Source organism: Pan troglodytes, chromosome 15 (assembly GCF_028858775.2).
Source record: "Pan troglodytes isolate AG18354 chromosome 15, NHGRI_mPanTro3-v2.0_pri, whole genome shotgun sequence".
Taxonomy (NCBI): Eukaryota; Metazoa; Chordata; class Mammalia; order Primates; family Hominidae; genus Pan; species Pan troglodytes.
This window is the reverse complement of record NC_072413.2, coordinates 90,442,660-90,461,411: the sequence shown is the minus strand read 5'-3', so window position 1 is coordinate 90,461,411 and position 18,752 is coordinate 90,442,660. Positions and strand designations below refer to the sequence as shown.

Here is an 18,752-nt window from a genome sequence, read left to right as displayed (position 1 = left end):
TAGCTTAGAACATTTAGGGCATAATAACCAGTATCTCAGCAACTTACCAAAACCTATTCCTTTCCCGGCTATATATGCCATGAAAAATATACTATAAATCCCAATCTCTAAATCCTTAAAAGTTATTCAACCCTCCCCACCCTCAGCACCCAGTGGATACAATTAATGCATGCATGAAAGACGGCCTGGATTCGGTCAAATTTCATTGATTCAAATTTTACTGAATTGGACCGAAATGATTCACAATGATTCAAAACTTTGGAGAGGTGTTTCCTTTTCTTAATATACTTTCTACAGAGAGGGCACAGTACACATTAAATCAAAGAGAAATGTTTACAATATGAACCCGTAGGCACTGTGAAATATCGTTCTTGCATACAATCTATGTGTTAACTACTAATTATCAGCGATCACAGTTTGAAGTCTACCAACCCATCTGCTTCTCAGAGTAAGGACTTAAAATTCCAAAATGCACACATGCAACAAAGACTGGAAAAGTTGGTGAGCAACGAACCTATCTTTGCTATACTGTTTATACATTAAATAATATTAAAATCATTATCTCTGCAAATGAGAAATAAAAGCACCCCATTTAAACACAGCAAGAGTGAAAAGGAAGCCCCAGAGGTCACTGCTGCTCATTAGTGTCTTAGATTTCCTTCTGGAGTTGTTCTGTCCACAGAGAACAGGTGTGAACTCATCTTTTTTGTTTTGCCCTAAATAACATTTTAAAGAAATAATCCATACTTCAGGCTGGCCTTTCTCCAATTAGTTCTACTCTAGTGCCTGACAAAATACTTAGTGAAATATCTCAGGCAAGGTATTCGATTGCTGCAGGCTTTAAAATATCTCTTCAAAGGATAATTTGCTGCCTGTGGCTGATGGGCAGGCTTCTGGAGGCCCCAGGGCATCCTTCCTTAAACAGGTGCAGTGATCAATGGCACCAGGAAGAGCCCTAACAAGCCAAGGCCTCCTGCATCCAAGGCTGCTCACTTTTATGGTCCTTCAAGCAAACTCACCTCATTAATGATGATCCTGCTGGCCATCCGTAGTCGGGTCCTGGGTCCAAACTTATTGGTGATCATGATTCGTAAGCCTGCTTCAGGGAAGGTGAACTTTGGAGGGCTGGAGCTCATGATCTCGTCCACCATCACCACGGGGTTCTTGCCATACTGTGGCTTCTCCTTCACTGTTGAGCGCAACACCGTGATTAGTGCTGATCTCTCTGAGGACAACACCCAAGTGCTGGGGCCACTGACTTCCCCTCACCTTGTGAGCTGCCCTAGGCTGTGGTCCTGGCAACTGGCAGCCACTGGGAAGTCTGGATGCCTGGCTTCAACTCCTCATGTCAGGCAAAGTGGGTCACTAGCTTTGAAACACCTGCTGACCTAGCGTGTGAAGCCCAGTGGGTCCCCTTGCTCCAGGACCACTCATGGGCGATTGATGCTCTTTTCCCCTCTCTTCTGGGGCCCAGTCTTGGCTAATTACAAGGGTCTTTCAGTTCGTTATCTAAGCCTTACCAGGGCAGCCAACCTACAATACAGACGGGGGCCTACCACTTTTCACCCATGACTATGAGGGAACCTTTCTTTCCCCCATGTACAGAGGCTCAGATGAAATTTTGCAAATTGACAAGGGTCCCCGGGGTGGAAAATGTTGCAGAGCAGCAGGCACTGGCTCTGAACTTCCTACGAGGCCACCTGCTCTGTCTGCAGGAGAGAATGCTTGTAACTTTGTTCTTTATAAGGGCAAGTAGTGAGGTCAAAGATTTAGATCATGGGACCTAGACAGGCAACTCAGACCCAGGAGAGGAGCCTGCTTGTTTGAGGGTGCACGGTGAGCCGCTGGCTGAGCCCAGTGACTATAAACCCTGACACCCTCCGGAGGGAGGCTGGTCTCTCTGACCCTTTCCTTCCCCTCACAATGGGGAGGAACAAAACTCCCTGTCCCCAGACCTCTTTCTTGCCATCTTCATAAACCTGCACTGTGCCGGTATCCTTGGGAATTTCACATTTGACTCCAGATCCCTAGGAGGGTCTAGTTACAAAACTGCTCATGAACACAGCATGCAGAAGCAGGCAGAGTGTTCCCCTCCAAAGGGCTATAAAAATGAATAGGACTGTCCCTCTGCACTGGTTACCAGCTCCTGGTGTGTCCTTTATGGATTTTAGGGTAACCAGGGAATAGGTCCGGAGAGCAAACCCGTGTAAGAGTTAATAGCACAAAAGCACACCAGACACACACACTCCTCACCAAACAGGCAGCAAGGCTCAGCAGACAGGAGGCGTGTGGGTTAGAAAACAAAGCCAGGAGAACATGCATTTGTCAGAGATGGACGCTAACCTCTAACGAGGCGCGCAGCGCATCGGTGGGCTGGGCTTATGGTTGGTTGTTTTGCTTGAAATGCATGTGTTATTGCGTGGATGAAAGCTGACTACTTACAATTGAGAAGAGAAGGAGAGTTAAGGAGACAAAGGCCAACAGAAACTGCCAGAGATGATTAGCGTGCGGTGGGTGCCGAGAGTCTGGGGCAGCACTCTTGGTGGTGGCGAAAATGCCAGGGGTTATGTGCTGGAGAGTGTTATTAGCGGGCTCCTTCTATGGGGAGCATCAACACTTGGGGCCTCTGGCCTTTGGGACGACTCCTGTCCTGGCTGATTCGATGGCTCTGCTTCCACTCTGAGGAGCAGGAGCCCCCGCCACAGCTCATGCCCTCAGCCCCTCACTGCTGCATGAAAGCTCAAATCCCTCCCTGCTCAGAAGCCTCCATCCCAGAGGAAGACGGAACCCACAGAAACCGCAGCTTCAGGCTCCATCCTACAGAACCAACCCCATGCCAGGTACTGCTGGAGGAACAACTGGGCTCAGAAGGAGAGAGCCTGGAGTCTGTGAGACAAGAGCCAGGCCTCCCCCTTCTCCAATTCCAGGAGTCCAGGCCTGCACCCCCACTTCCTTCCACACTCTCTAGGTAGTTTTCTCTCTTGGCCCTTATCTAAATGCATTCACTCTGATAAAAGCTACAGGAAGATGGAATTCTCCTTCCTTCCCCAGGATGCCTGGCTCCCGGGACACCTTGTCCTGGTGTCCCCTGACCAATGACAGAACAAGGGTGTGTGCCCATGCTCGGAGTGGCTGCTGGGAAAAGAACTCAATGACAGCACATTCTCCCAGCAGTCCAGCCCCAGGCCAGGCATCACCCCCAACTCTCCCCACTCCAAACCAAGGCTGTGCCCAGGGCCAGGGCAGCCTGGAAGGGTCCACAGTGTGCCTCCTGGGCAAGGCCGGCAGGCAGGTGGCCCAGGCTGTGTTCAAGGCCACCTGAGAAGCACCAGGAGGCTGCTTTGGCGAGCCGAGCCACACAGCCTTTAAGAACGTTTCAGTACTCAAACGCCTTTTATCAGTGTGGTGGGGAAAAGGCTTTCTCCCCACTTTTCCTGTCAAGAAGCTGGAAGATAAAACTTTGGGTTTTCTACGGGAAACCCAAAAACTGAGAACAGCTTGATCGGGCCTGAGAGTGTGTGCTCTTGAAGAATCTCCCAGCCAGCAACCCGTGCATTCCTTTGGGTGGGGTGGCCACACAGCGACCTGCTTGGAGCTGGGCCCAGGGAAAGAAACCCCGATGTCATCTCCAGCCAAAAGATTCCATGGCACCGCCCTTAGGAAAGGAAAAGCCCCAAAGCCCTGGCCTCCCCAGTCCCGCCCAGGGTGTTACCGGGGGCTCCTTCCTCCTGCTTCAGTCGAGTCTATGCAGGGGACAGTGCAGAACAGTGACTCACACATGGCCCTCTGGGAGCCTCTTATGATAGGGGCAGTAAAAGTGGGGTGAAGAAATCCCCATGTCTGCCTCTCCAGGTCTCCCCTTTCTCCAATTCCAGGCGTCCAGGCCTGTACCCCACTTCCCTCCACACTTTCTGAGGACTGTTTTCTCCCTTGGCCCTTATCTAAATGCATTCCCTCTGATAAAAGCTGCAGGAAGATGGGATTCTCCCTCCTTCCCCAGTGCTTGGGGGCAGTCCTGTGTCCAGTCTTCCAGTTTTCCAGAAAATGTCCTGGACTCAAAGAGATTTGGGAGAAAATAAACTTGCAAGGAAGTGCTACTGTCACAGGCACAGAGTGATGGAGACAGTCACAGCAGTGCCAGAAAAGGCACCGTGTAGGCGGCGGCCTCTGGGAGCCCAGTTGCTCTGGGAAGGTGAGGAGCTGAGGCCCCCATGCTGTGAATGAGGAATGTTTCCTGCAGGGTCCTGGGAGGTCTCCTGGGTCGGCCACAGGTGGTGGGTGGCTCTTGGATGGGCATCTGCCACTGGCCTGAGTGACTCAGCACACAATACTTCTCTTCTTCACCATGAAGGCCCACAGGACCCAGGAGCACCATGTATACGACAGGGCAGCAACCAGCCTCTGTCCTGCCAGCCTGTGTGTGGGGACCAGGCTGTGTGTGGGGACCGTCTCGGGGCCACTGCGTCCATAGAGCTAAAATCCGACACAGCAGCCCTCATGGCTCCTTCCCCTTCTGAGGTTGTCCTGGAAACGGGCTTCCCCTGGGGTAGCCTGCTCAGCATTTATGAAACACGACACACGAATCAAACTCCATGCCCATCAGCTCCTCAGCTCTGTCCTTTGTGGGTGGGCCTCAGCAGCCAGGCTGTGGCCTGGACCGCACCCCGCCACCCTAGCAGGTTTCCTCCTTCTATACGGAGAGACTCCTCCCTCTTGGGGGTTACCTGAGACAGGGCAGAACAGACTCCCAAAATGCACATGGGAGGAAGCCCCTGCCTTCATCGGCTCCAGGATGATGACTGGAGAGGGGGCACAGAAATACAGATTCTGCACCCCAGATGTCCCAGACACATCTGAGACCACTCCATCCCACCACTGACATCACAAAAGAGTTCACCTGAAAGAGGAGGTGATTAGCCCCAGGCCATGGAGAATGCGGGGGAAAGAGCCCCCAGACACCAGTGCAAGGCGCTCACCTGGTGAAGGCCTTGCCCAACACTGTGGGTGGAGGTCAGACCTGTTTTTCCATACCAATTGCAAGAACCAGCCCCTGCTCTCCTACTGGTCTGGGCTAGAGTGAACGCTCTCTCCTTCCCGGCAGCTGCCCCAACAAAGGGAGCCGCCTGGTCATTGGTCTTGGATTATTCAGGTTTCCAAGGAAGCCATCGGTCAGGCCCAGATGATTCAGAGAATTCAGTAAGACACGACAGGAGATGGCTCTGGAGGCCCAGACCCCCAGTTCCCGGACAAGGGGGCCAAAGAGCCGCTGGGGAGACGAGGCTGCTGCCCCAGGGGAAGAGGCTCCCCGGCGGGGCTGTCTGAGGCTGGCCTGGGGATGCCTGCTCAGCTTCATGTCTGCCTTTCCTGGCCTTGTTTTTCCTCCGGGCAACACTTCCCAGCCCGAGAACCCGTGCTTTGTCCAGAGCCGTTCTCCATCCAGGACTGGGTCTGGCATTTGAGAAACCGCAGGGAGGCCCAGGCTGGCTCTGCTGCCCCAGCTCCTCAGCTGCCTGTCGTGGGCCCTTACAGGGGTCAGGGACACCACTGCATTCTGAAGAGCCAAGCAGGCCTTACGCCTTTCCCAGAAGGCATGGGAAAGCGCCCAGAAACGTGGCTGTGGTTTTTCTCTTTCCTGGTGTAGTTTCCCTCCACCCCTGCCCCACCTAAGCAAACCCCATCTCCCATACTGACTCTCCCTCCTCACTTAGGGCACCTGTGGTCAAAGGTAAGAGAGTGACAATTTAGAGGGGGGACATTGTGAGAGGGTGTGTGTGTGTGTGTGTGTGTACACAAAAGAGGAGAGAGTGGCTTCCAGGACACATTTCTGCCCACTCCTGTCTGCTCAGCCTTACCTTGCCCCAGCAATGGCACGGAAGGGTCATCATAGCTACCGTCATAGAAATCATTACCAGCCTCCAGCTCACTGTTGACCGGGTTGCCGTTTGCAATGCTCTTTTGTTTGACTGTGAAAAAGGCTTGCATCTTCACATTGTACCTGGAAGCGAGGGGAGGCAGGAGGTCAGGGCAATGGAAAGGAGTCCCACCAACTGGGCAGCGGGTGGATCACACCCCATCCCTGCACGCAGTCAGCACAGCCCAGGAGTGGTGGGTGGCAGGGGAGGTGTGGAGCCTCAGCTTTTCAACTGGGCTGACAGTTTCCTGACAGGGACCTGGGAGCATTGTGTTGTCTGGTGGCACCTGCTCCTATTGAGCTGGTGGTGGACTTCCTGGAGGCATGAGAGAACTTTCACCTAAGAAAATGACTGAGGCCTACTTACTGGAGCCTGTCCTAATAAAGGAAGCTCGGCCTCGCCTCTGGGCAGGCTCGCAGGGGGCATTACCAGGCCTGTCCTCTCTCCCCCAGCAGCAGATCTTGCTCCCAGGATGCTCACGGGCACCCCCTGCACACTCACAGCCAGCACTGCCATCACCCCTGAGGGAAGAGTCTCTCCATCTCAAAGAACCTCAGGCGGGCTCTCGCTGAAAGGCACTCAGAGTGGAGATCATTTAAGGACAATGCTCTTGCAGTCTGATAGTTTATCACCCATCTTTATAAAACATTATAAATGTTTTATATAAATGTGGGATTTATATCCTCATAAAACCCAGAGTGTTGTCTTTTTAATTACGTATTGCGGTATGAGGAGGAAGATGAACCTGAACATGGCTCAGCTCATGAGTAGGGATTTATGTGTGTGTGTGTGTGTGTGTGTGTGTGTGTGTGTGTGTGTATGTAGTGGGAAAAAAATATATGTCATAACATTGACCATTCTAACTACTTTCCCTTTTTAAGGGCACAAAACAGTGGCATTAATTACATTCACATTGTTCTACAACCATCAGCACGGTTCCCAAACCATTTGTATCATCCCAAACAACACTATTCCCACTAATCATTAATTCCTCCTTCTTTGCTCCCCAGCCGCCTGCACTGACCTCTGGTCCACCTCTATGAATCTGGCTCTTCTAGATCCCTCATGTAAGTGCAATCAGACAATATTTGTCCTTTTGTGACTGGCTTCTTCCACTTAGCATAATGTTTTCCAGGTTCATCCATGTGGTAGACTGTCAGAACGTTATTCCTTTTTCTGGCTGCATAGTATTCTTCATGGGTAGTTTTGAGATGGTTCTGACCTGGGTAGCTTCTCGAAGGGCTCAAGGTGGCATAGCCTGAGTTTGCATCCTCAGTACTATCAGTGGTGCTGCAGTTGTACCAAGCACTGGCCCTGAGAAGTGGCATTTTATGAAGCCTGGGGCAGACCTGCCTGGCTTTTTGAAAAGAGTGGTATTAAATTATCAGAAGGCTTCTAGAGACAGCACAAGTGAGTGGTTACCCTGGGGCATGGAGAAGCTGCCCAGAGCAGGGCGGGAAAGAGGCCCTTGCATGCTACTTGTCTGGAGAGCAGCCTTGTGGTCCACACATCAGCCACCAGCGTGACTCCCCTGGCCTCAGTGTGGACGGCACCCCCGGAACAGCATCTGACACCCCTCCCCTACTCCAGCTGTCCCCCAGCAGGGTGTCTACCAGAGAGCTGGGGCTGGCCTAAAAGGACAAAGATCTGACAGATGTTTTTCTCCCTGCTGTCACAAAAGGCTATAGCAGGCAGGGGGGCAAGGCGTCGGCAGCCCCGGGGAGGAGAAAGGGCACTTACTTCATGATCAGAATATAAAACACATACAAGATGATGAGCACCAGGCCTTCCCACCTCAAAGAGAGAAAGGAGATTGCGGTTAGAGCTCGGGGCCCGGGGCAGGTGAAGGCTGGGAATGAGGGGTCCAGAAGTTAGGGAGGGCGGGATGTCTTTACCTCCCCCGCCCCTAGTGCCGGGCCCAGAACCCGGGCATGTGAGAGAGATCCCCCAGCCTGTGGCTGTCTTGCCACCAGCAGCCCTCTTGATGCTCAAGCGAGAAAAGCTGAGGGGTCTCTTCTCAACTATAGAGGTCTGCAGGACAGAGGTGGGGTTCCCTCAGCTTCCTAGAAAAAGGAGGGACTAGGGTCACCATGTCCCAGGATTCACGGAGGCTAGTGGCCTGAAGTCACACAAACTCGACCCTGAGAGACCCTGTGGTCACCCAAGATTCTGGGCAGGAGCCAGAGAAGCTGTGGGTGTGGGAGGAAAGGGGCCCAAGTCCCGGAAGTAGGGCCTGAGAGCTGACTGAATATGCGGCAGGTGGCACAGGAGCCTCCCAGGCCTTATGCTGTGCATGGAAGGCTGGGGTCTTCCTGGGATGCAACCATTACTACTCTCTGGTGCATCCCACCCAATCCCATTAGCAGTGGGGATTTCTGTAGCTCTGACCACAAGCCCCTGGAGCAGCACACAAGCTTTAGCTTGTTCATTCACTTGACACGTATAAACCAAAGCCCACTATGTGCCCAGCATGGGCTACGGTTGTTTTGGGAGCTCTTCCTTTGCTAACCTCCAGATCATGGAACCACTGCCATCTCAACCCTGTCTACAGATGACGAAAATGAAACCCAAGAGTTCAGAGGCTTTCCTGGGGCCACACAGCAGATTGGGGGCCAGGAGAGGACCAGAACCAGGTTTCTGGGGGCCCATAGCACACAGCTGCTCAGGGCAGGTGGCTGATGTCCTCGGCCTGATTGTCTGACTCTCTTTCCATAAATAATCATACAGGACACAGCCTGTAATCCAGACACTTTGGGAGGCCAAGGCAGGTGGATCACTTGAGCCCAGGAGTTCGAGACCAGCCTGGCCAACATGGTGAAACCCCATCTCTACAAAAAATTAAAAAATTAGACAGGTGTGGTGGCATGCACCTGTAGTCCCAGCTACTTGGGAGGCTGAGGCACATGAATCACTTGAGCCGAGATGGCACCACTGCACTCTAGCCTGGGCGACAGAGTAAGACCGGGTCTCGAAAAAAAATATATAGAATGCACGCAGATTCTGAATCGTTGGCAATCAAAAGAAAATTTTTATGAGTTACAAATGTAAGATGCATTCCCATGCTATCAAATAGAGTGGAAACATCAACCTGTTCCTCAGAAGTTTGTGATTTATGTATCTGTTTTGGGGGACGGGTCTCACTATGTTGCTCAGGCTGGTCTCAAACTCCTGGGTGCAAGCCGTTCTCCCACCTCAGCCTCCTTAGTAGCTGAAATTACAGGTGTGAGCCACCATGCCTGGCTATGTATCTTAATTAGGAAATCAATTCCTACCTCAGTGTCTTAAAGATGAGTCTCTATATTTTCTTTGACATTTTCTAAAAAGTCTCAGTTTTACAGTAATATCTTTAAATCACCTGGAGTTTACCCTTGTATAAGGTGTGAGGTAGGGATCTGATGTTGTGTTGTTCTGTGTGGAGTCCCAGTTGTCCCTGCAGCATTCAAGACTCTATTCCTAACTCACTGCCTTATTATGACATCTCTGCAATGTCCCCCATTCCAGAAATAGGCCCATTACTGCATTCCATATTGGCCTATGCTTATCCCTTTGCAAAATACCATACTGTTTTCAGAATTTTTGCTTTATAATATATCCTGATACCTAGCAGGATGGGACTATTAAGGGAAACAATTTTTCTCACTTTGACAGAATAAAGAAAGGCATGACTGCTTAGAATATCTTTTTTTCACTTTCACAAGTTAATAAGCTTAAGTTTATAAAAATAATTTTTAAAACGATTCAGGGAATCCAACAAATAAGGATGCTGGAAACAACAACAAAAAAGAACAATGAAAAATACACTTGAAAAACTTACCACACAATTTGTTCATCATATATGAACTGTAAGGCAAAAGAAACAGAGTTGAGGTGGGTGGGACATATTTATTTCCAAACAAGAACAAGCACAGACACCCAGGCACCCAGAGCCAATTTATACTGGCCTTGTTATATGTGTTATGGGTCCATTTCTGAGCTGCTCACCTACGGGCCTTTCCTTAGTGTAGCCTAGGCCAGCAGTGTACTGTATCACAAGGCCCCAGCTTAGCATGGCCACCCCCAGAGATACGTCCTGTGCTTTATAACAGTCCAAGTAGCTGCTGGGGGCTAACCTGGCAGAAGCCTCCCCTTATTCATGGAGTAGAGTTGCTACAATCAAGAAATCTCAAAGACTGAAAGATAGCTAAGTGTGTGTGTGTGTGTGTGTGTGTGTGTGTATGTGTGTGTATATGGGGTGTGTGTGTATATATGGTGTGCAAGTGTTGTTGGAGGGTGTATCATTTTTTTGTTTTTGAGACGTAGTCTTGCTCTGTCACCCAGGCTGAAGTGCAGCAGTGCGATTTTGGCTCACTGCAACCTCCGTCTCCCAGGTTCAAGCAATTCTCCTGCCTCAGGCTCCCAAGTAGTTGGAATTACAGGCATGCACCACCAAACCCGGCTAATTTTTATACTTTTAGTAGAGACAAGGTTTCACCATGTTGGCCAGGCTGGTATCAAACTCTTGACCTCAAGTGATCAGCCTGCCTCGGCCTTCCAAAGCGCTAGGATTACAGGCGTGAGCCACCACGCCCAGCCTTCACTTCATTTTATAAATCAAAGAGTTTTTACATCGTTTTAGTGAATCCTTAATTTTCTAGTAAGGTAACTGTCATGCAAATTAAGGAATGATTATACTTTGCTCTGTTTGGAATTTTATCAGGAGTCATTCATTATTGTGGAAAATCACATCATCAACATCGGCACCACCCACGGGGCTTAGGTGCCAGCCCATCACTTGGGCATCAGTTTGCATTTGTACTACACGGTCTCAGAGATTGTTTTTGTGTGGGAGGGAACCAATCCCTTCATTGGATCTCCTGGCATCTCCGTGCCAAAACATTTACATACTGAAATATGTATTCTTTTATTATAGATTACATTTCTCCTTTGTATTATAGTTACGGCATATGTTGACCTTTTTGAAATCATGTATCCGTAGATTGTTTTATCTGTAGAATCATCGCAGACATCTATTTTTTGGGGGGTGTGGTAGGCAGCCTGTAGGGGGGTCCCCATGCTCCCACTGCGTGACATTCATGCTTCCCTAGCATGTGGGCTGCACTTGGTGACTTGCTTCCAACAAACAGAATACGGCATACATGGCAGGTATCACTCCCAAGAGCAGGTTAGGAAAAGGCTGTGGCTTCCACCTTGGTGCCTCTGGCCCTCGCTCTGAGGGAAGCCCGCCACCCAGCTGAGAGCTGCCCTGTGGAACAGCCAGTAGCCCAAGCCCTGCCCACAGCCACGTGAGTGACCCTGCAAGTGCAGCCCTGCCCGCCAGGCTTTGCGATGATTCTACCCTGGCTAAGGCCTTAACTACAGCCCAGCAGAGGACCTGGCCTACAGGACCCAGCTGTACCATTTCTGACTGGTTTCTCAGCAGTTTGAGACAAAGATTTATTCTCTCCTGCTTTCTGTGGGAGAGGTTTTGGGTCTGAGGTTTTGGGGAAAGGGAGGCACAGTGCTGGGGGTCGGGGCGCTGGTCACTGTGACCACAGTGAGTGGCTGGCACACCCCACTATTGTGTGCTGTGAGTCCTCTCTGGTCACAGTGCCAAGGGCAGAGATGGGCAGGGGTCCTGTGCCTTTGCAGGGTCCCAGCCAACCTGACCTTGGGGGCAGAGGGGCAACTCACCACGATGAGCACGATGACAGAGATGGTGTAGTACACGGAGTCTCGGCACACGGCCCACCACGTCAGACGGACCACCTGCCAGCAGAGCCCCGTCGTTGGCTGCTATGAGCGCGGAAGCGGGGAGGGGGTGCAGCTGCCCAGGCCTCCTCCCCCCGCAGTGCAGGGCATGCCCACAGAGCTCCACCTCCTAACTCCAGGCCACGCTTGTTCTTTGTTATATTTGGGGAACAGAATGAAACCAAGTAATGTTCTCAAGCCATGGCAAAGCTGCCCTCTATTCCTCTGAGGTCAGAACAGTGTGTGTTTCACAGCAGAGGCCAGAGGCTCTCGCTCTCCACTGGACCCTGGCACTTTCAGGCACAGTCGGCTGCCCAGTTCCATCTCCCTCTGCAAGGCAGGGCCTCACTCATGAGCCCGCCTCTCTGAGGTCAAGTCCAACATTCCCCCTGGGGCTCTGAGGATATCTAATGGGTTATCAATGACAATCCAGCTTCATGCTCCCTGTTGGGGAGGCCAAAACCAGGCCCCAAATGTATCCAGAATCCAGCTCAGCTGTCCTGTGGGCGTCCCCACTGCTACCCCCAACCTTTTGTCATAGAGGCTCATCCCCCACACTTCAGGGCATGCGTCTGCCGGGCCCAGGGAGAAACCACCGACCTGGCCAGCAAACAGTCCGCACACTCCAATTATGCACAGGATGTTGAACACAGCGGAGCCCACGATGGTGCCCACCCCGACGTCCCCGTGGGTGATGAACACCCCTGGAAAGGAAACACACAGACCCTGGGCCTCAGCCACGCGTCCCCAGCCTGCCCCTTCCTCAGTGTCCCCCTTTCACAGGAAAGCGGGTTGCTTTACTAACAAACAGAGCACCCATGAAGCAGAAGACAATGGCAGAAGCAGTGGCAGAACCAGGGAGGTGGAAATGCCACCAGGGACCAGCTACTCCAATCTTCCCTTTTTCTCTGAGCAGCTTTACTCAGATATAATGTGCATGCTATAAAATTTACCCATTTAAATATACAATTTGGTGGTTTTAGTATATTCACAGAATTGTGCAACCAAAACCACAATCTAATTTTAGAATATTTTATCACCTTAAAAAGAACATTTTTATCACCCCTCAGCAGCCTACTCTACCACATGCCCCAAGAAACCACCAGTCTACTTACTGCCTCTCCAATTCTCCCATTTTACAGATGAGAAAACTGAGGCTCAGAGCTGACAAATGCCCCCACTGCTCTGGGCACCAAATGGACTCTCTAGATCCTGTGTCTCAGGCTGGAGGGGATTTCTTACCAATAACAGACGCAAACAGCTCTGGCGTTGAGCTTCCTGCAGCCATGAAGGTGGCTCCAGCCACATCTTCGCTCAGATGGAGTCTCTGAAACGGAAGTGACCACAGACCCTCAGGGTGTGATGTGGGGGCACTAGACATCACTGGACACTCCACAGCCAAGGAGCATGCAGGAGAGCAGTGCTGCAGCCAGAGGCAAACTCGTCTGCCCGCAGCCTCTCACCCCTGGGCACATGCTGTCTGCCCTCTGCCATCTGCCCTCCAGCCTCCACCAGGCATTCCACTCAGAGCCCCTTCCCCGCCCCCAACTATCTCCTTTCTGTTTGTCCTCCAAGCCCGTGACCAAATAATGTCTCCCTGATTAAGTCTTCCTAGGCATCCACTCAGAGCTAGCCACTTCCCTCAGATACATGATGTGTTTTATCTGCTGTTACTGAAACGTGAATTTCACACGAGGGTTTGTGGTCCACACGCTTGCCTTCCCTCACCGGATGATGAGGGCAGCAACTGGTCTTTCCCAACTTTGCATCCCTGGTGCCTAGAACAGGGTCTGGCACAGAGTGGTGCTCCACAGGCACACACTAGTCTAGTGACCATCCCCTCCCATGCCAGTTTTGGGTACTGGGGGCCTCAATGAGAATGTCAGCATTGTGGATCTGGAGGCTTCTGGCCCGCAGCTGGGCCTTGCATTCTGGAAGGCCTTCTCCACGGCAGGCCTGACATTCAGTGGCTCACAAAGACCCAGAGGTACTGGTTCCAGGGTTAAGCTGGCACGGGACAGGATGGGAACTCATGGTTGGGGCCTGTTCTGCCTGTCCAGGTCATGTCTGGCCACAGAGCCCATCCTCTGGTCTGAAATGCAATGCTGGAGGCTTTGGATGTTTGGAGAAACCATGGAGACTGAGGGTCTGCCTGAAAACCAATCTGGAGGCGCCCACTCTGTGGTTCTCAGAAGGCCCCTCAGGACAGGGCTCACCTCCACCAGCCCCAACTCCCAAAGTATCCCTGAGCAGCCCTGGGTTCTGGGTCCACCAAGGAACCCACTGGTCAGCTAGCCTTAGAGGGGTCCTCAGAAGGGTTAGAGCTCTGGGCTTGACGGAGTCTGGGGTGGGGGCACAGCACTGATCTCCAGGGCAGAAGCCGGCCACCTTAACCCTGCCAAACAGCACGGTTCCACAGAAGAGGCTCTGCCACCAAAGGATCTCCAAAACTCTCAGCAGAACCCAAACCATGCTGCCTCCTGTCCTCCCTCCTCCCTGCCTTTGCCTGGGCCATTCCTTCCGCCTGGAATGCCCTTCCCTTCCCTTTCCTTCCCTTCCCTTCCCTTCCCTCTCTGCTTGCTAAACTCCTTCCCACTTCTGAAACCTGGACCCAATGCCACCTCCTCCATGAAGCCTTCCTAGATTTCTCCCCCAAGAGAGATGCTCCCCCTCTCCCTTTGGCTCCCCTGTCCTTTAATGTCTCTCACTAAGCCCTTGACATTGGCCTTACCTACAGAGCTAAGACCACCACCCTTGCTCACCTCTATTCTTAGGGATACAGGTAACCCTAGGGGGTGCATGCACCTCCACTGTATGAGGCCCTACACTGTAGTCACCCACCTTTCACCTTCCATAGGCTCCCATCAACCCCATTGCTATGGCCTCCCCAAGCTCTCAGCCTAGTGGGTGGGTCCTAGGTGTGTATTCAGTAAGGATCAGCTGACTGTATCCTTCCCAAGGGCCCCCTCTGGAAGGCAGAAGCAACAACACTTAATAACCGCCATCGCTGCAGCGCACACTCCACAGGGGCCCTGGGTGGACCCTCCCACACGATCATCCCAGTGGGCATTTCTGGACTCTGTTCCTCACCCTCCTCCCCTGGCTCCATTCCCTCACTGACAAGCGTCTGGATGGAGGCGAGCACATGGCTCCATCTGAGGGGATGTGGGGTAAGGGGAGGCCTTTGCACACGTTTGCCAGGTCACTGCGTGGGGGGCCCAGGTCCAAAGCAGCCAGTCCCAATTCTGCAAGGACACTGAGCTCCCCAAGCTGGGCCCAGCAGGGGGAAAGTCACGGGGAAGCACCTGCCCTGAACAACCCACCCTCCCAGCTGCAAATGTCACCATGAAGACATGGCCTCAAACACGCGAGAGATTTCACAGGGATGAAGGGTGGTAAAGCCCTGGGCACTCCACACACAGGAGGTGCTGCAAACGGAAGTCAATTTCCTTCCTTGACTAGAAGCCAAGAATAAGGTGGAGCAATGAGATACACTGGGATCTTGTGTATGAGGAGAAATAAGGAAAGAAAGTCAAAAACTAACAAAATAATTGTGGGGAGAAAACACCAGCCTGCAAAGGTCAGGAGAGAGGGGAATTCCCTGCTGCTGCAGCTTGGCGTCCCCCTGGCGGGGTGGGGGTGGGCCCACCTGTCACCTGCCACTTGCAGCTGGTGACAGGCAATGCTCCACTGCAGCTGGCAGGCCTGCCTGGGCTTTGTACTTAGCCAGGTTGGACACACATGCCAACAGCCTGCTGTGGACCCAGTGGTTCTGGGTAGTGATCTCACACTGGGAGCGTTTTTTTCTGCCAAGTTCTGGGAGAGGCTGCCATCCACCAAGACCAATTTGAGGGTTTCTGGCGAGGCTTCGCCATGGGGCAGACACTAAGTGCTCGGTGTGACAGTCTTTGCCACCAGCATGCTCCCCACACCAGCCCTGGCCTTCTTGGCCTGGCATTTATGTCCCACATGTCTTCAAGGCTTCACCAAGGTGTCCCAAGTCCCTTCCACGTACCTCACAGATCTTCTCTAGAGACGGAACAAAGAAGTCATCGCACACTATGGCCAAGGCATAGAACATATACAGAGCCTGCAAAGGAGAGAGGAGACAGGCAGGGTCGGTGAGGGTCCCTGCCGCAGCTGCGAAGGGCCCACCACACCCCAAACCAGGCTGCCAGGGCAGAGGCCAGGAGGACAGAGCAGGGCACACAGGAAAACTCCAGCACCACAGATTTCATTCCCTCAATCCCCTTATTGGCAAATGGGGAAACTGAGGCCCAGAGAGGAGATAACATGCTGAGCAGTAGAGGGGATGAAAACTCAGGCCACTGGGGCTCATTCCTCTTGTGATCTAATAAGAAACTTATATTTGGTCTCTGCCCTTGGTTTCTGGCACACAATTCCTGAAACCCCCGGAACCTCGGGCATAATAGGAATGTCTTCTGCAGGTTAATGAGGTGACTGGTGGCTGGGGGCACCTTGGTAGCTTCAGGATGGGGGCAGGTCACCAGAAAGACCAAGGCAGGATGAGCGGGTTGGGACTTTAAGCCCCAGCCCCCAACCTCCAGGGAGGAGAGAGGGGCTGCAGGTTGAATTGATCACCAGTGGCCAATGATGTAATCACTCACGCCTATGTAATGAAGCCTCCATAGAAACCCTAAAGGATATGGCTTAAGGAGTTTCCCTGATAGCTGAACACATGGAGGCTCCTGGAGGGTCGTATGCTTAGGGAAGGCGTGGAAGCGCTGTACCCCTTCCCCCGATACCTCGCCCTACACATCCCTTCATCTGTATCCTTTTTTGTTTGAGACAGGGTCTCACTCTGCCACCCAGGCTGGAGTGCAGTGGTGCCATCTTGGCTCACTGTGGCCTCTACCTCATGGGCTCATCATCCTCCCACCTCAGCCTCCCAAGTAGCTGGGACTACAGGTGCACACCACCACACCCAGCTAATTCTGTTTATTATTATTATTTTTTTTTTTTGTAGAGATGGGTGGGGGGGGGGGGTCTCACTATGTTTTCCAGGCTGGTTTTGAACTCCTGGACTCAAGTGCTCCTCTGACCTCAGCCTCCCAAAGTGCTGGGATTACAGGAGTGAGCCAAAGCACCTGGCCCTGTATCCTTGGTAATATCCTTTATAATAAATTGGTAAATGGAAGTCAAACTGTTTCCCTGAATTCTGTGAGCCTCTCTAGCAAATTAATTGAGCGCAAAGAGCGGGTCATCGGAACCCTGATTTATAGCAGGTTGTTCAGAAGCACAGGTAAAACAACTTGAGGTTTGCAACTGCCGTCTAAAGAAGAAGCAGTCTTGTGGGACGGAGCCCTTGGTGGGTGGGAGCTGCCGCTGTCTCTAGGTACGGTGTCAGAACCGAATTGAGTTAGAGGACACCCAGCTGGTGTCTGCTGAATTCTTGGCATGTAGGGAAAAAACCCACACGCATTTTGTTGTGTGTTTGTTGAAGCAGAATGTGGTGAGCAAATTTAAGAGCAGGAAAAACACTTTTTTTTCTACTCTCTCAAGCATCTCTTCTTAAAGCAGCAGCTCTCTGTCCTAGCACCAGAGTCTGCCCTCAACAGGCAAGATCTAACCCTAACAGCCAAGAAGGAAAGCACTCAGAACCGTCATTTTAAGAATTTAAAATAATAATAACAATCCTGATTTGCTCCCTTTAATTTTAGGGAAGGCACTAAAGTGACGAACTGCCCATCCACTGCCAAAACAAACGGCAACTTGAGATCCAGCATTTCCTGGGATGCTACTTAATAATGCTGGCACCATTAAAACGCACAGGTCATTGACATTCAGAGGTTCATGGGGTAAATAACCCAGATTCTAAGGCTGGTTCTGGAACTGACTTGCCATGTGACTTTGGATAAGAAACTTTTCTAGGTTTTGGTTTCAGCATCTGTCTCATGACGAAGTAAGAACAGATCAGCAGTTTTAAAATGGTTTTCTATCTGGAGCCTCTCTCTGGCCCATCCCTCTGTTCAGCAGCCAGCACGGCTTCACTGAGCTCATCCTGTGTGCCAGGAACTACCGAGGGGATCAGAGATACAGTGGTGAGGAAGCCAGGAAAACCCTCGCCTATAACTTACCTTAGTGGGGAACAAAGAAGCAAATTGGCCAGTAAAATATCTACCAGGAAACAGCAGTGCAAAGGCCCTGAGGTAGGAGTGTGTTCGATGCCTTTGAGGAACAACAGGTAGAATAGAGAGAGTGGAAAACAGAGAATGTGAGGTTGGAGGGAGAGGCAAGGACCAGGACCCACGGAAAAAGAGATGAGTTTTGCTCTAAGCACTGGGGGAAGCCATTTCTTTCTTCAAAGAAAAAGTGCTATGGATGTCCTGTTTGCAAAAGAGAAAGGCTTGGCTACTTCAGCTAAAACAGTGATACTCATCAATTTCACCATTCATTCATTGGGATTAAGAAAGTAGAAGATACATTAGCTGCATCCAGGGCATCTGAGGCAGGTATCTACTGGATTTGACTCATCGTCAACATTTTGGGGAAGAGAAGTAAAAAGAAACAAATAGCAGGGGTGTGGGTAAAGGGGAGAAGGCAGGTGGGGGAGACCCTGCTACGAAGCTTAGGATTCTGACTTGAATTCACACTCACAGCAATCCCCACCAACATCACCTCCCGAGAGGCCAAAAGGCCTCTCTCTCTTCTGAGCCCTGAGAAACAATGAGGAGAGAAGATGAGCCAAGATGGCGCCCCGATTTCCATCTCTTGGGTCACGGAGCACTGCAGGCAAAACTGGCCCCTAAGCTAGGTTCTTTTTGTGCTCTAAAGAAGAGGTCAGCATTCATCTACCCATTCAAATCAAAAAAAGAAAGAACGAGAGGTCAGCAAATTTTTTCTGTAAAGGGTCAGATAGTAATATTTTAGGCTTTGCTGGCCAAATAGTCACTTCCACAACTATTCTGCTGTTGTGAAACAAAAACGAGCCATAGAATGGGTGTGGCAGTGTTCCAATAAAACTTTATTTATAAAAACAGTTGGTGGCATGGGGGTGATAATATTTTAGGCTTTGCTGGCCAAATAGTCACTTCCACAACTATTCTGCTGTTGTGAAACAAAAACGAGCCATAGAATGGGTGCGGCAGTGCT

General features: G+C 51.4%; 1 protein-coding gene across 3 annotated transcripts in view; it reads right to left on the bottom strand.

Annotated features, from left to right (window-relative positions):
- Window positions 1-18,752, bottom strand: part of SLC24A4 (solute carrier family 24 member 4) — a 178,957-nt gene that overhangs the window by 46,022 nt on the left and 114,183 nt on the right. Inside the window, exons 4-11 of one of the 3 annotated variants that reach the window (XM_054666231.2) lie at window positions 15,655-15,729; window positions 12,882-12,966; window positions 12,240-12,343; window positions 11,583-11,657; window positions 9,727-9,752; window positions 7,653-7,706; window positions 5,853-5,995; window positions 1,020-1,189 (exon numbers count right to left, since the gene is read on the bottom strand). In XM_054666231.2, coding sequence (XP_054522206.2) covers window positions 1,020-1,189; window positions 5,853-5,995; window positions 7,653-7,706; window positions 9,727-9,752; window positions 11,583-11,657; window positions 12,240-12,343; window positions 12,882-12,966; window positions 15,655-15,729 — 732 coding nt within the window. The remainder of the gene's footprint in view (window positions 1-1,019; window positions 1,190-5,852; window positions 5,996-7,652; window positions 7,707-9,726; window positions 9,753-11,582; window positions 11,658-12,239; window positions 12,344-12,881; window positions 12,967-15,654; window positions 15,730-18,752) is intronic. The other 2 variants (XM_054666233.2, XM_054666232.2) reach the window with 2 other exon arrangements.